This window comes from Salvelinus sp. IW2-2015, linkage group LG22 (assembly GCF_002910315.2).
Source record: "Salvelinus sp. IW2-2015 linkage group LG22, ASM291031v2, whole genome shotgun sequence".
In the NCBI taxonomy this organism is placed as follows: Eukaryota; Metazoa; Chordata; class Actinopteri; order Salmoniformes; family Salmonidae; genus Salvelinus; species Salvelinus sp. IW2-2015.
In genome coordinates, this window is record NC_036862.1 from 17981056 (window position 1) to 17997934 (window position 16879).

The 16879-nt window shown below is 45.3% G+C and overlaps 1 protein-coding gene across 1 annotated transcript in view; it reads right to left on the minus strand.

The window, feature by feature from the left end:
• Positions 1-16879, minus strand: part of LOC111949779 (pleckstrin homology-like domain family B member 1) — an 85137-nt gene that overhangs the window by 17684 nt on the left and 50574 nt on the right. The window contains 5 exon segments of the mRNA XM_070434098.1: positions 104-259; positions 2824-2952; positions 6150-6287; positions 6575-6721; positions 7095-7406. Of these exon segments, the coding sequence (XP_070290199.1) occupies positions 104-259; positions 2824-2952; positions 6150-6287; positions 6575-6721; positions 7095-7406 (882 nt within the window).

Genomic DNA, 16879 nt, shown 5'->3' on the forward strand with positions numbered 1-16879 from the left:
GAAATGAGCTAGTTTCTCTGACAGACATTCATATTCACAGCTCCAGATATGATGAAGGGTTGCCAGAATAGATAGGAGTAGCCATTGTGGTCCAGTCCATTACCTTCCTCTTGGCCACGCTGGTGTGGTACTCAGCCCTTTCCTGCAGCAGCTGCTGGCTGATGGTCTCCCTCTCCTCCTCCAGGCTGCTTTCCCTCTCCAGCTGCTGGAACTCCAGGTCCTCAAACTGCTTTGTCTCTGACTCCAGGGTCTCGCACTCCTGTCGAATCCCACACAGAGCCCATCACAATGGGTCACAACCACACCAGGCCTCAGCCTCCTATAATATACAGTTTTCACACTGCTGAGCCAAGCCAAGCCGAGCCGAGCTGTATTTGGCCTGCCTGTTCACGCATTCATCATAGAAAGCACAATGTGTTTAGAAAATACCCGAGCAAGCAGAGTCTGGTATGGGTTGGCACGATAGTGTGAAAAGGGTTCTAAAGTACCAACAACTACCAACCCCAAGAGACAGACAGCCCCACCACACMCCACAAGGTCACCACAGGGTCAGGCCAGCCCCCTCCTCCCCCTTGACTCTCTCCAATGACCATGCTCCTCAGCCACGGCGGTCAAGGCCCAAGCCAAGCCAGAACAACCAGGGGCGGTAGGCCACGGAATGAATGTGCTTCAAGTCCTTGTGCTGAGTCCTTTTAAACGCAGAGTAAACTGCATGGAGGTTCTATCACACGATTGGTGGAGTTCTGTTTATCACTATGACTACGTTGATCATGCGTTGATAGATTTGAATATTATCTTATTTGGGTTAACTTTGCCATTAGACTCTCTCTTCATTGTATCCTAGGTTCTTAACTATGCCACCAATGGAGAAGCACCATAACATTATGAAGATGTTGTGGTATACAGCAGCAACAACACAGCAATCAATATTACATGCATATCTTGAGGAAACTGCCTCATGCGAATCTAATTGGTTGGAAGATTTTATAGCCCAGTAGGTTGATTGAATGGTGACAAGCAGTCTTCTCTGCTGCACTATCTATCTATATGTTACAAAAGGTAATACTGTGCTTTTACTGTAGTAATACTAAAGTACTTATACAGTACTATCTTCTATACTGGATTTTATAGCTGATTTGCATGCGAGAACCCAACTGAATGCCTTTGATTCTTTACCATAAGCCGAAGAAACCCACACAGAGATGTGAGGACTTATGCTTTGCAGGGGGAAAGACGAGGGCCTGCCCTTGCTGTCAGTTAATCAGAGCGTTACTGACGTTGACGAGTGAAGGCTCATGTCAACACTGACATCTTCAGGCCCTCTGTGTTTGGAGAGCAGGCCACTCAAGGGCCTCTGTCGCACTTCTGAAGAATGTCTACAGCAAATCAGGGTCGTGTTCATCAGTGTACGCAACGGAAAATGTTTTGTTTATTTTTGTCCAGGTGGACCCCCCCGTTTCAGTCCATTTTCCTCCATTCGCTGCCTAATGAACATGACCCAATGAGACGTACAAGGCGGCATTTGCAAATGTAGAAGTATACAAAATGTATTATATCTGCTTTCTGTCCTGTAACGAAGGGAAATTGTATAGCAATTGTTCTCATGTCAAGTCAGTCAGMCAATATGTCATGCTACTCTACGTGGAGAGGACAGCAAAGTGAATAGAGCTAACGTGCAAAATGTAATTGGCTGATACATTTTAACTATTTAAGATACATTTTCTATGGACTGACTTTTCAGAGAGCTGACGATATAAAACATTATTCAGACACAAAACAAACCCATTTCCATTCAGAGGAAAGATATGAAAAGAGAGTAGGACAGGGAGTGGAAAGTGTCTACATTAATAGATTAGTAAGCAGTTATTAAGGGGTTATAAGCCATCACAAATCAAGAAGAGAGGGATGCTTCCAGATGCAGAGACTGTACCAACCAGACAGACAGCACACACACTCCTGTGTGAAACGCGTGCAATGCACATACGACCCAGAAATCACCACAATGCAGCACCTCGCCCCAAAGTCATTAGGAGCCATTTTGACACTCCTTCTGTTTGCTCAGAGGCATAGCACATCGTTGTGGCGGAGAGAGGAGAGGGGAAATTCCAGCAGCTTGTGGCATTAGCACGTAGGCGAGGGGCACAAGACAGGATTTTCATACGTGCAGAGTGCAACAGGTCCCGGCTAAAGGGGTAAAGGTCCCAGTAACAGTATCTGAAGAGGTATGCACCAGGTCTTATGATACCAAGATAGTGTTTTGCCTACTATGCAGCAATCAMCGACTGGCATCTGGCATAAACATTAAAGGCAGGTTTCCCGGACACAGATTAAGCCTAGTCTAGTCCATGTAGAATCTCCATTGAGCATACTTTCTAGTCCAGGTCTAGGATTAATCTGTGTCCAGGAAACCTACCCTAAWTCTGTATGCCATCTTCTTGGATGTTACGAACATTTTTCAGTGTTCATCATAGAATTTGATTTCCAATTCCGTTCCTTTGGCCGTCAAGTGCAGCCTTCTATGCACTTTATCCGGGAGATCAGTAGACATTACACTTGTAAATCCGTCAGTACACCACTTCAGCTTTTCCTGAAAATGTCATTCTCTTACTGGGTACTTCAATAATCTGGAGGTAAGTATACGCTAATTGTGATGTGGCTCTGCTGGAATTTCCCTTCAAAATGTTGGATTGGCGTAGCTCAGAGATGAGGGTGGAGGAAATGGGTGGGTGTGTGGAGGGGTACAAGGGCTGGGGGGACACTGCCTGTCTCTGGGTCTCAGGGGTGGTTGTGGGTGGTGGTCTTGGTGGTGGATTGACGACTGACCCTTTTGAGCTGTTCGTGTAACTGCTCCCTCAGTGACTCGGGGCAGTTATGAAGCTGGTTCTTCAGCTCACTGTAGCCCTCCTGGAGGCTCGCCAGGGCTCGGCGCTCTGCGTCAACATTTGCCCTCTCCTAGAAAGAGAACACACCATCCGGGTGGGAGGGAGGAGAGAAAGGGGGGGACAACAGAGAGAGAAAGCAAAAAAAAAACACTTGCTCAAATCCACGCCATGCAAAAAGCTTCCGATGTTAGAGGTCACAACAGTGGATAAGCCAGAGGACGAGGGACATGGGCATCTGTGGAGTTTATAATACTGTGAATTCAATCCCCAGTGACTAACTTTAAAAGTGCTGGACTGCAGGGCACAACACTGAAAACGTAAAAAAAAAATTGCAATGGAAAGCAAAAATGTGCGTTTCTTTTTGGACAAGTCCTGGTACATTCTCCTTGTTTAAGTCAGTTTCCCCCCCCCCCCCTTTCGGTGCCTAAAGAACACGACCCAGGCCTCAAACAGGTCTGAACAGACTTCTTGTTCCCAGACATTTCCAAGCTGCAGGGTTCGATGCTCATGATAACACTGGTCTGCGATGGAACAGGAGATTTTGCTATTTGATCAAACATGAAATAGTTTCTGTTTTGGCTCAGCTGTGGTTGTTTTTTCACGTCACAGTGAAAAAACACTTTGGGTGGTGCCTCTCTTTTTCATGTGGCTTGAATTTAAAATAAATAAATAAATAATAATAATAATAATAATAATTGGCCYATCCAGATTTTCATGTGACTTAATTTTTTAAATAATTATTATTATTATTGGCCTATCCAGATTTTCATGTGACTTTGGTATTAATACTTTAGGTCAGTCCAGTTAGTTTTGAACAGGATGTGTAGGCATGCTAGAATGATCAGAAGTCACATTCCTGCTTCTTCGGGCTTCCCAAAATGAACCATGAGCAGCATATCGTTACTAATTAGTGTGTTGCTTTAGTTATCATGGTTGGCTACCATTGTGTTTGAAATGTTTTTAAAACTGTTGTATTATAAAACAGCAGAAAATACCAATCCGTTATTTTCCAGGCACTTTGTGGGTTTCGCTCATACCAAATTAGACAAAACAGTTGATCATAGTAAGGCCCACTGCTAAAGCATGAATTACAGAAGGTCAACGTCTGTTAACTGAAGGGTAGCAGGTTGGGTACCCTCTGGGCATCTGGTTAAAAGCTTACAGAACGATCAATAACAACAGATCTTTGTTGTTATTGCAGCATGTGAGTACAGGCGGTGTAAGCATGGGTAACTAGTGCTCTGGCTACTGCCCTACTGGCACCCAGGCTGTGATATCAAAACCCCTGGAGGGAATAAAAGCTTTCACTGGTACAGTATGGAGCTCTTTCGCAATAGGCTCTCCTCAATTCCCCGCGTCTGCTCTCCTCGTCTCCTTCGAAACGCAATGGAAGGTCAAAGGGGAAAAACYTTGGATCTTTTCCTCCAATATGTTTTGAAGAAGAGGAGAGGATGTGTGGAATAAGGAGAGTTAGAGCCTGGGTGTGATTGTAGTGAAAGCRCCTGGTAAACTACCTCTATAGAGGGTCACCACTGTACAACCAGTAGAGTAGACCATGCACGAGRGAGAGGGAAACCTTCTGCAGACCAAGAACCTTTTTAGCATTACTGCATTATCTAAAGTCACATGGTGGGAGAGGGGTGTGGGCGGTGCTTTGGGGTTTGAGTGGCACTCCTTTTCTCCAATCTGCCTAACTGTCACCCTGCTCTGGCTCCACCTCTGTCTGTGACCAATGGCAATAAAAGTAGAGAAGGGGACAATACAATACAGGTCGTTTTTCTAGTTGAAGCTTTTGTTTTGATTTGTAGTTTTAGCTGAGACAGACCGACAGGGTCTCAAGGTACTAACTTGAACACAGGAAGTGAGAGCGAGAGAGAGAGACTCTCCGAAATTGTCAGTAATCTACAAATAACAAGATCATTTTTTTTTTAAAGCCTTAAGGAAAGACAAGAAAATGGCCCCTTTCAGATTCTCAGTTTAAGTGTGTCTACATAAAGCCTACATCCGTGGAGTGACATGACTAGGTGAAAACAACATACAGTTGTGTAAAGCCTTCAGATAGAGGCCCTCTGTAATGTTATGAACTACTGTATGTGGTGGGCAATGTAGCCTACACAATAGTCCTAAAAGGACTCCCACAGATATACTTTTAGTAGCCAGCCACTCATACCCATTAGCATCCTGTCCCGAAAGCTTCAGCGAAGTAGAAACCTAAAGGATCGATTCACACCTAYGTCCCAAATGGCACCCTATTCCCTTCATAGCCCTATGAGCCCTGGTCAAAAGTAGTTCACTGTATAGGGAATAGAGCCATTTGGGACACGTATAAGACAAGTGCTAATAACATACATGGATTTCAGGCTGACAGTGGAGGAAAGGAGGAGAGGAAATTGCTGAGTGAAGCAGTGAGAGGATTAGAGGTTAATGGAGGATGGTTAGTGGAGCCGAGCTGCAGCAGAAGAAAAAGCCCTGAGGAGAGAGACAGAGAAACCACCAAGGAAAACGAAGAACCAAAATAAAGAAAAAACACCCATACTTAAGTCTAAGAGCCATCGTCCAAAGCTCTTCTAAGGTAAAACATCAATGCATATAACAGATGGAAGGATGGAGCATTCCTCGCTGGGGGGGGGGTTGAAGAGCGACTGCTATGGCTGGGTGAATTTACCTTGGGATGGCAAAACCAACTAGATACGGTCTTGGGAAGCCATCCAGGATTTGGCAATGCCTTTAAGGAATGTCAAGAGACCAGAAAGGCTGTTCAGTCCCTTTGAGGCTTACAAGATGTATAGTCAGTGATGTGAAAYGTTCGGAACACTGCAGAAACATCACGAACAGAACTGCCATGAATCCTTTTTCTATCCGTCAGAAAATGGTATATATGTTCTACAGGATACATTTCTACGTGAAYGTTCTGTAACGTTCCATCCACCTGAACAGGAACTATAACAGACAGTCCAGTGGAGGGAAAGGAAGGCTGGGTTGTGTCTGTGGTGTTTAAACAACACGATGTTGAGATCTCACAAATCTCACCTCCCTGTCTGCATACCCACCGTCTTTCCAATAAGGACTCTCTCAGAGTGCTAGGACAACACAAACAGTTCACTAACAAAAGCACTTTTTCTGTTGGATTCTCCATTAAAATACAACACAGTAACGTTGGAATGACAGGTTTATAAAATGGAGCTAAAACTAATGTGCAAGTGGTAAGACTGCTTACTGTGTACAGGAGATTATACTGTGTGTGTGTGTTTTCCCCCAGGGTCCGACCTTGTCTTTCTCCCTCTGGATGGCGTTCTCTAGCTCGTTGCGCTTGTGTTGCAGCTGTCCGATGATCTCCGTCTCTGCCTCTATCTGGTCCAGTTCCGCCTGCCTCTCCCCCTGCAGCAGGGCCCGCTCCATCTCCGCCTGGGAACGGGACACACCCGTCACACAAGAGCCCCCCTGGCCCCCTGCTCCAATCACAGAGCTCCCTGACAGACAGCAGACCTAGCGGTGCATGTGACTTGACACCACCCAGTACTCATTCAATCACTTTCTGCTTGTTTGTGTTACTAAATGTATGTGAATGCACACACACACACTCACACAAACAAACACACACACAGKATATCGTTTCCTTCAGCTTCCCCACATATATTTCTAGTATTAGAAGTAGCTTACTATCTGGAAATTGAACTGATGGACTTTCTTACCTCCTGCTTGGACTCCTGTAGCTGTTGCTCCAGCTCTGTAATTCGTGATTTGAGCTCGTCGACTCGGGCCAGCACTCTGACTCTCTCGTCCTCCAAGTAACCCAGCTCTGTCCGCCCCGGGCCGCCAGAAACAGACTGCTCTTCATGCTGAAGGGGGGGAGAGACAGAAGAGGCAGGCACATTGTCACATATAAGTGTGAAGAGCATTGCCCATTTGCAGTAGTTAACTGTTTCAGTCGGTTGYACGCACACACAGACACACACATTAGGTTAGGGAGGGACTATTTACATCACATGCCTCCTTGTTAAACACTGTCGCTTGGCAAACAAATGTTGTGATCTTCATCCTTTTAACCATCAATCATGTCAAAATTCAAGGTCGGGCTATGTCTAGCAATTTTCCACATTAAATGCATGCAGTAAGCGCTTTCATGCTGTTGTCATTTCAACGKCATGCCTGTAGTTCTCATCGTAAGTAGTAGAAATGATGAAAGTGATAATAGACGGCCCTACGTCTGACCTGGTATCGGTCTCCATTGTGGAGGGCCTGGGGAGGAAGTGGCATCCTCACCTCCTGATGGGTGCTCTCTGTACTGCTGCACTCCTCCTTGAGGTTCTCCTCGTCGCTCTCCCTCTGCTGTCTATGGGCCATGCTACGATGCAGTGAGCTGGACCCTGCCAAGCTGTCCATAGAGGGTCTCCTGGCCKCCCCCTCCCCCGGTCCCAGGCCCCCAGGGAAGCCCATCCTCCCCTCTGCCTCACCCCCCAAGGGCCCGTCGCCCTTGTTGTACTCGGCACACAGGTTCAGGATGGTCTCCAGCCTCTGCCTCTCCTGTGGACAGAGAAACATAAAATAACTGATTACATCCAGCCTCAGCTGCAAATATGTCCTCCTCCTCGCCCTCGCCCCAAATCTCATTTCCTGTGTGTGGCTGCCACTGATGCCAATCTGGAAATGAGCAATTTGGAGGTGGGTGGAGATAAACAGGACCCTCTCCAGAACCCACCTCCCCCAGTGATGGCATCTTTCCTCTGTGGAGGAACCAGGTCTTATCAGGGACAGATCTAGCTCCAGCAATGGCTAGGCCAGACCAAGCCTGTCTTATACGCAGTACAGATCACACGCCTACCAAACAAAACAAAACCGACATGTTTGTGGATGTTGGYGTGTTCATAGTTATTGTGTCCTTTAACTGGGTCACAGGAAGTTAGTAGGTTAACTATAGGTACTATACTGACGACCGTGTCGTGATCCCAATGAGCAGACATATAGACTGCCTGTACACCCCTGAAACAACAAGATGTATCACAGCTGGCAGTGCATTGCCAGTGTCTAGAGGTTCTACTCAGGGGTCTCACAAACACAGTGATTGTAGAAACAGGTGTCATTCTAAGAGGTGTGCTGGCCCACCTCTGCAGCAGTCCATTGCTGCTCATCACCAGGGGACCTCTGGGGTGACCTTTAACGTCTAGAATTCAACTGGCCCCTGCTGTAAACCCTTTGCTGCAGACGCAGCGACTCTGGTCTTACAGAGACACGAGTACATGTTCACTCTATTGTGTCGAACCAACTGTACTGTGCCGACTTGGACTTGGACTTGGCTTTTCACATTGTTCTTTCCAGCACGGTTCCGGTAACCGGGCCAGCTCAGTACAGCTCGGCTCGACTAAGTATTGTGAAAAGGTTATTAGGCAGTCAGTAGAATACAGTGCTCAGACAGATAAACACAGACAAAGAATATTAGAAAAAGAAAAAGAAATTCTAGATGAGTTGTGTTTTGTATTTTCAGACAAAGGCGATGTTTTGATCACATGGAAATAGCACCAGCACCACATTACTCAGTCAGATTTGATACCAAGGTCTAAAACCAGCTAGGTAACACCTAACTAGGGATACTTGTGGCAGGTAGCCTAGTGGTTAGAGCGTTGGGCCAGTAACCAAAAGGTTGCTAGATCAAATCCCCGAACTGACAAACCTGTAAATCTGTCATCCTGCCCCTGAACAAGGCAGTTAACCAACTGTTCCTAGGCTGTCATTGTAAATAAGAATGTGTTCTTAACTGACTTGCCTAGCTAAATGAAGGAAAAATAAACATGTAGCATATGACTAAAGTTTTCAGGTGGTAGGCTCTTTTTGATGCACACTCAGACAGTGATTCCCTGTGATTTAGGTAAGTGGGGTCCTCACCAAACCCTACATTACCTTAACCTGTAATCTGAGCTAGCCACTTAACAGAGGGTTAGAAGAACAAGCCCTGGGCTACAATATGTTCACTAGAGATATGAGGGGAAAGCAYAACAACAGTGGAGCCTCCATTTGCAATGCACAACACCCACATCTTACTGACTTTCATCTGGAAATGGCACCATGCCTTCCCTTTCTGGATTCACTGATTAGTGAATTAGGTCTAGARAATGCAGGCCTGACTACACCAACAGCTGAGAAAAACTGAAAATGTTCTCTTGTTCCCTGCATTTTTGTTTGCTAAGAATGTAGTCTACTAAGAAACAGAGCATACCGACAGCAGGCATTCTTGGGGCTTTAAAGTTTGTATGGCATCCAGCAGCTTTTCTCTCATACCATGTAACAGGACCTGGCTGGCAGTGCATGGCCCTGGRCTATAGAGAATCAGACTCGGGTGCAATTTATTTAAAAAAAAATTAAAATACTTTGAGCATTTGATCGACCCGGCCTGAGTGCCATACGGGCAGGTTTGCACTTTTGGTACCATTYCATTGGTTCCATTGTGCCAGACAGAGCTGCTTAAATATTTGGAAGAAAATACTATTTGAACAGAGGTCTGCAAAGAATATCTGGATAACATACTATACGTTCTCTCTATTCCCACCACCTCTCTGTGGGCATGTTTACTTTTTGATGCTGTTAGAAAGTTAACCGAGAGTCAACATAATCGCTGTGTCCAAACAGACTGTCTGAACATAGTAGGCCTACTGTCTGTCTAGGTTCAAAGAGCCTAGATGCCCATGTGTTTCTCTGTACATGAATCAGCATGACAGCGTCAAATTAGCGCAGACACAATCTTCGCATTATGTGAATTTCTGATCTTATGTTCAGTGACTGGTTGCCAGAACTTTGCTAACTCCAGCAAATTGCTAGAATGTTTTTTCCAATCGCTCTTTTTGCAAGCAGAGCTAGTGTCTAAAGACCTTCAAGAGTGGAGCACCTCGCCTTCTGACGCTCCGTTTGAGCACCTCGCCTCTTGAACCTACCGTTTGAGCACTCGCCTTCTGACGCTACCGTTTGAGCACCTCGCCTTCTGACCTACCGTCTTGAGCACCCGCCTCTGAGGCACGTTTAGCACCTCGCCTTCTGAGCACCGTTTGAGCACCTCGCCCTTCTGACCACCGTTTGAGCACCTCGCCTTCTGACCTACCGTTTGAGCACCTCGCCTTCTGAGCTACGTTTGAGCACCTCGCCTTCTGAAGCACCGTTTGAGCACCTCGCCTTCTGACGCACCGTTTGGAGCCACTCGCCTTTCTGAGGCACCGTTTGAGCACCTCGCCTTCTGACGCACCGTTTGAGCACCTCGCCATCTGACGCACCGTTTGAGCACCTCGCCTTCTGACGCACCGTTTGAGCACCTCGCCTTCTGACGCACCGTTTGAGGACCTCTACTCCTCTTGTTTGAGCACAAAGTACCCTCTTTTGTTTAGCAAGCAGAGCTCCCAGTGCCTAAAGTGTTTTTATGTTCAAGTCCCAGGCCACCACAGACTTAAGTGTCAATATGTAACTTTTTGGATGACCTGACCAAATCCACATAGAAATGTGAGTTATAGATCTATTCTTCTACTTGAAAGCAAGTCTAAGAAGCAGTAGATCTGTTCAATGTGCGCTATTTCTATGCTTCCCGTTYGTACATTTTTTGGGGGGCTCCCGAGTGGCGCAGCGGTCTAATGCACTGCATCTCAGTGCTAGAGGCGYCACTACAGATCCTGGTTCRATTCCAGGCTGTATCACAACTGACCGTGATTGGGAGTCCCATAGGGCGGCGCACAATTTGCCCAGCGTCGTCCGGGTTTGGCCGGGGTAGGCTGTCATTGTAAATAAGAATTTGTTCTTAACTAACTTGCCTAGATAAATAAATGTTAAATTATGCTTCTTTTACTTTCGGTTTTGTACACCTGCTTCAAACAGCTGAAACAACATTTTTGGTTATGGAAAATRTATTTCACAGCGGGTAAGATGGTACAATGATTCTCTACATTATACTATCTTATTTTGTYATATAAACTGAAATTAGGCAAACTATTATAGTTTCAACAACCAGGAAATGGCGGAGCGATTTTAAAAAGGTCAAATCCCTCAGTTTATGAGCCTTAAACAGTCTCTGTAGATGTCATTAGCYGGCTCCCCCAGGGTAAAGGCACGGCAGAGGCAAGGTGGGACTAGAGTTTTCCAAGCACCTTTAAAGCACACGATACCAAAACCTGGTGGCACAGTCAGAACCCGAGGAGGCGAAAGGAGGGGAGAAGAGGGCAACTCATTGGATCTCCAAGTTGGCCCACACGTCTCACTCTGATTCTGCAGCTTCCGCTCCGTGTAGATCTAAGTTACTGACYGGTTCCAATCACAACATAGTATATTACTTCACATCCGCTACCTATTAAACACATGGCTGTTAATGGTCTAGCACCCGCTAGTCTCGTGCTTTGATACCGATTTATATAACACAGAGAATTCCAAGAGTTTCCTCGAGTTCCACAACCAGCATGGCAGCATCCACACAACACTATGTAGGCCTAATACTACACTGAACAAAAATGTAAACCAAAAATGTAAAGTGCTGGTTCCATGTTTCATGAGATTAAATAAAAAATCCCAGAAATGTTCCATACGCACAAAAAGCTTATTCCACTCAAATGTTGTACACAAATTCGTTTACATCTCTGTTAGTGAGCATTTTTATCCTTTGTCAAGATAATCCATGTACCTGACAGGTGTGGCATATCAAGAAGCAGATTAAACAGTATGATCATTACACAGGTGCGACTTGTGCTGGGGACAAAAAAAGGCCACTCTAAAATGTGCAGTTTTGTCACAAAACACAATGCCACAGATGTCTCAAGGGAGCATGCATTTGGCATGCTGACAGCAGGAATGTCCATCAGAGCTGTTGTCAGAGAATTTAATGTTCTAACATAAGCCGCCTCCAACATTGTTTTTGAGAATTTGGCAGTGTGTCCAACCGGCCTCATAACCGAAGACCACATACAAGCACGCCTGCTTAGGACCTCCACATCCGGCTTCTTCTCCTGCGGGATTGTCAGATGGGAGAAGGGGGGGGAGTATTTCTGTCAGTAACAAAGCCCTTTTGTGGGGAAAAACTCATTCTGACCCCTGGTTTTCTTATATGAACTGTAACTCAGCTAAATCTTTGAAATTGTTGCATGTTGCATTTATATTTTTGTTTATTTTGTTGTTTAAAGTTCACCATGTTCAAGAGTAAAAAACAACAACTATCAATTATTAAATCGATCAATCAATGAAAATTCACTTTGATCATCTACAGTACAGCAAATAAAATTCAGCAAATCAGTGGGCTACTTACTCTCATTGTGGAGGTGTGAAAAGGCATAGCTCTAGGAGGACAGTGAAGCTCATTGGAGTCCATTCAAACAAATCCAAGTCTCCCTCGCTGAGACAGATAAACAAACCCATCCCTTCTACAGAGTCCCACCCCCAAACCCCTCCAGTGTCTCCAGACCTGTGTAAACACGGAGGTGTAGTGCTGACAATGAAAGATGTTTAGTGGCCTCATTAAACAACACGCCTCTGACTCACATTCCTACCTAGTGTACAGTCGTGGCCAAAARTTTTGAGAATGACACAAATATTAATTTTCACAAAGTCTGCTGCCTCAGTTTGTATGATGGCAATTTGCATATTCTCCAGAATGTTATGAAGATGCCATGCAAATGAACTGAATCCCAAAAAACATTTCCACTGCATTTCAGCCCTGCCACAAAAGGACCAGCTGACATCATGTCAGTGATTCTCTCGTTAACACAGGTGTGAGTGTTGACGAGGACAGGGCTGGAGATCACTCTATCATGCTTATTTGAGTTCGAATAACAGACTGGAAGCTTCAAAAGGAGGGTGGTGCTTGGAATCATTGTTCTTCCTCTGTCAACCATGGTTACCTGCAAGGAAACATGTGCCGTCATCATTGCTTTGCACAAAAAGGGCTTCACAGGCAAGGATATTTGCTGCTAGTAAGATTGCACCTAAATCAACCTAAATCAACATTTATCGGATAATCAAGAACTTCAAGGAGAGCGGTTCAATTGTTGTGAAGAAGGCTTCAGGGCGCCCAAGAAAGTCCAGCAAGCGCCAGGACCGTCTCCTAAAGTTGATTCAGCTGCGGGATCGGGGCACCACCAGTACAGAGCTTGCTCAGGAATGGCAGCAGGCAGGTGTGAGTGCATCTGCACGCACAGTGAGGCAAAGACTTTTGGAGGATGGCCTGGTGTCAAGAAGGGCAGCAAAGAAGCCACTTCTCTCCAGGAAAAACATCAGGGACAGACTGACATTCTGCAAAAAGGTACAGGGATTGGACTGCTGAGGACTGGGGTAAAGTCATTTTCTCTGATGAATCCTCTTTCCGATTGTTTGGGGCATCCGGAACTTCATGTAATTGTCAATAAAAGCCTTTGACACTAATGAAATGCTTGTAATTATACTTCAGTATTCCATAGTAACATCTGACAAAAATATCTAAAGACACTGAGGCAGCAGACTTTGTGAAAATGTATATTTGTGTCATTCTCAAAACTTTTGGCCATGACTGTACATACTGCATGTTCTCATGTCTGACCTATTCAGATGGAAGAGTTGAATTTGATGTTRCTCCAGCGTTGAAGTAGCGTTGAAGTAGTAGCAGATCCAGCTTGCTGACAGGAGGAACACTGACTGGATTTCCTAGCCAAGCTAAAGACTTATTCCAAATGGGCCTCTTTCCTTATCTGCTAAAGCGTGACTCAAGGGATCAGCTCAGTCACAAGTCTAAACCACAACCAGCCTTACAGTTACACTACAGTCTGTCTGCTCCACAGGAAAATACTTAATGAGAAGTAAAATACTGTACAACAAGGTCCATCCCTGCTATGGCCAACCTGGGATTTGAACCCACAGACCCAGAAAAGCCAAGGTCCGGGTTGACAGTACTACTCAATAGTCAAACTGGTTACAATTCAAAGATGGCAGTACTTCCACCAACTAACCCACCCACGTTCCATTTAGCCATGACTCATTCCTGGTTATTTCATGTTGTTCTGCACTGTTTACTGAGTCATTCTTCCTCCCACCGCCATTTAAATTCATCGACAGACAAAATGTGACAGCACAACACACACTCGCAGCGAGCTCTCTAAGCATCATTAGCTTTCCTTATCATATTAGCAGAATGTACTTAGCCTGTTTAGCTAACTGAGTGGCAGTGATCAAATGAGTAAATGAAGTGTACAGTTAAGAAAGTCAAAGGAGATTACATCCCAGTAAAATGTTAGGGTAATTGCTTGACATGAGACCGATTTGATAAAGAGTCTGGAGTGAGGATAAATGGCGTCTTACAGAAAGTGATTGATGCTCCTCGTTGGTACATTTAGGCACACTAATTTCTAGCCAGCGATTTTAAGGCATTCCCCGAACACCGGGACTATCCCTCACTCTATCAACATCCTCTTTCTTTGAGTAAGTCAGTAGCTTTCCCACAGTGCCACTCTCCCTAACATTTAACGACAAGGCCTATTCTTTGAATCAAAGCATCTCTTCCTCATTCTTGCCTTCTTTCCAATGTGAATCTGTGGTTGTACCAGTCTCTCGCCCTTCTTCCTCCTTTTTTCTGTTCCTCTTTCTCCTGTCCTTGTTTTGCACTTCTGCATCCTTTTCCAAGCGAGAAAAGCTGGTTACAATGACATATTTTCTGATGGCATGGTCAAATTACACTGAGTATACAAAACATTAAGAACACCTTCCTAATATCGAGTTGCACTCCCCCTTTTGCCCTCAGAACAGCGTCAATTACTCAGGGCATGGACTCTACAAGGTGTCAAAAGCGTTCCACAGAGATGTTGGCCCATGTTGACTGCAATGCCTCCCGCAGTTGTGTCAAGTTGGCTGGATGTTCTTTGGGTGGTGAACCATTCTTGATACACAAGGAAAACTGTTGAGCATGAAAAAAACAGCACCGTTGCAGTTCTTGACACAACCGGTGTGCCTAGCACCTACTACCATACCCCGTTCAAAGGCACTTAAATATTTTGTCTTGCCCATTTACCCTCAATGGCACACGTACACAATCCATGTCTCAAGGTTTAAAAATGATTCTTTAACCGGTCTCCTCCCTTTCATCTTCACTGATTGAAGTGGACTTAGTGACATCAATAAGGGATCATAGCTTTCACCTGGTCAGTCTATGTCCTGGAAAGAGCAAGTGTTCTTAATGTTTTGTACACTCAGTGTATATACACTGACCAGAAAACAACCAACACCCCTGTGGGAAATGCCCATATTGTAGGCATCTTGTCAGGCGTTGGATTGGAACATGTTTTGGTATTGCTTAAAATGTTGCACTGTAGACATGCAACAAGGACAGCCGCCGAGTTACCAAGAACAAATTCAGAGTCTCACTGATACAAAGGCATTCTTCACAACTCATAACCCAAGGGATAAAAGAACGTCACACTCTCCTTAGTGCAGCGAACACTGGGAAAACAACCACATTGAAGATTGACCTCTTCTTCTTTTCTCTATCTCTCTCTTCCTCTTGCTTTTTTATCATGTACAGTTCCGGGGAGGCAGATGAAAAATCACGGCGGTTTCTGTGGCGCTAGTCACTAGCTCGCGCTAATTAAAACGGCAGCTTCAAACAGCCACATGGAAGTCTAGCCCTCCAGCAGCATCCTGTGCTGGTGTCCATGTCTCAAATGATACCCTATTCCCTATACAGTACACTGCTTTTGACCAGGTCCCATAGGGTAAAATAGGATATCATTTGGGATGCAGCCTGTATCACTGACTATGTTTGAGAGGAAACTTGTTGTCCCTGGTCGAACTGGTTTGCATTCAAAACTAATGATGCCTCTATTAATGAGACAACAGCCCCCTTCCCCTGGATGTCTCTCTGAGTGGCAGTAAGGCTGGTCTTACAGCCACATGTCAAATAAAAAACAGAGACAAGTTTCGAGGAAAGATGCAAGTGAAGTATGATCCCGTTTTAGAAGCTGACTAGATGACAAAGATTTCCAAACCTATACATTGTGTTGTGCCCATCATCCATCCCACAATATCTAAATGCAAAACAATGCACTACAGGAGAACATGGAAGCACCAAGTCTACACCACCATACAACTAGTAGCTTTTATGATATTGCAGCATGCTTTCTATGATAGCCATAAGACCAGGTTTGTCCAGGTGAGGTTAAATGGACATACGGTCTCTCACTCTCTGTCTCCCCACTTTCTCTCCCTCTCTCTCTCTGTCTCCTCCCCTTGGCTGGGCCCCTGTCTGAGAAGACAGAACACAGTGGCACAGCAGGATGTTGACTTGGCTTAACTCAGACTTCACAGCCACACAGTAGAAGATGAATGACCCCTGACCTCCAAGAATTTACACCCTCAGGTTGGAGTTTTCACTGTGGCCTGGGTTGTGCTCATTAAAAAGGATAGTTCACTCAAATAACAAAAGTACATACTGGTTTCCTTACAATGGAAATGTAAAATGAGCCCGTCTTATTGGACTAGGTTATCCCTCCCTGTTTCAGTCCATTTGGTTCCTAACTAACACGACTCTAGAGTCAAGGCAATCTCTTAGCGACAGACGCAGAGGTCTTGAAGCTGAGTGTGTTTGACGTTGTGTGGATAGGATGCACTATGAAAGGAAGCGTAACAGTTTCATGGTATGTTTCTCTGTGAGAATTTAATCATTCAATTCAAGGTCATCTTAGCATAACATTGTTAATTCAACAGTACAGACTTGGAGAACAGGCCTAATATAAAACTTTTATTCTGGCCTCGCGAGTGGCGCAGAGGTCTAAGGCACTGCAGCACAGTGCTAGAGGCATCACTACAGCTCCGGGTTTGATCCTGGATCTGCTGGCCGCGACCTGGAGACCCATGAGGCAGCGCACAATTGGCCCAGCTTTGTCCGGGTTAGGGGAGGGTTTGGCTGGCTGGGATATCTTTGTCCCATCACGCTCTAGCGACTCCTTGTGGCGGCCGTGTGCATGCACGCTGACTTCAGGTCACCAGCTGTACGGTGTTTCCTCTGACACATTGGTGCGGCT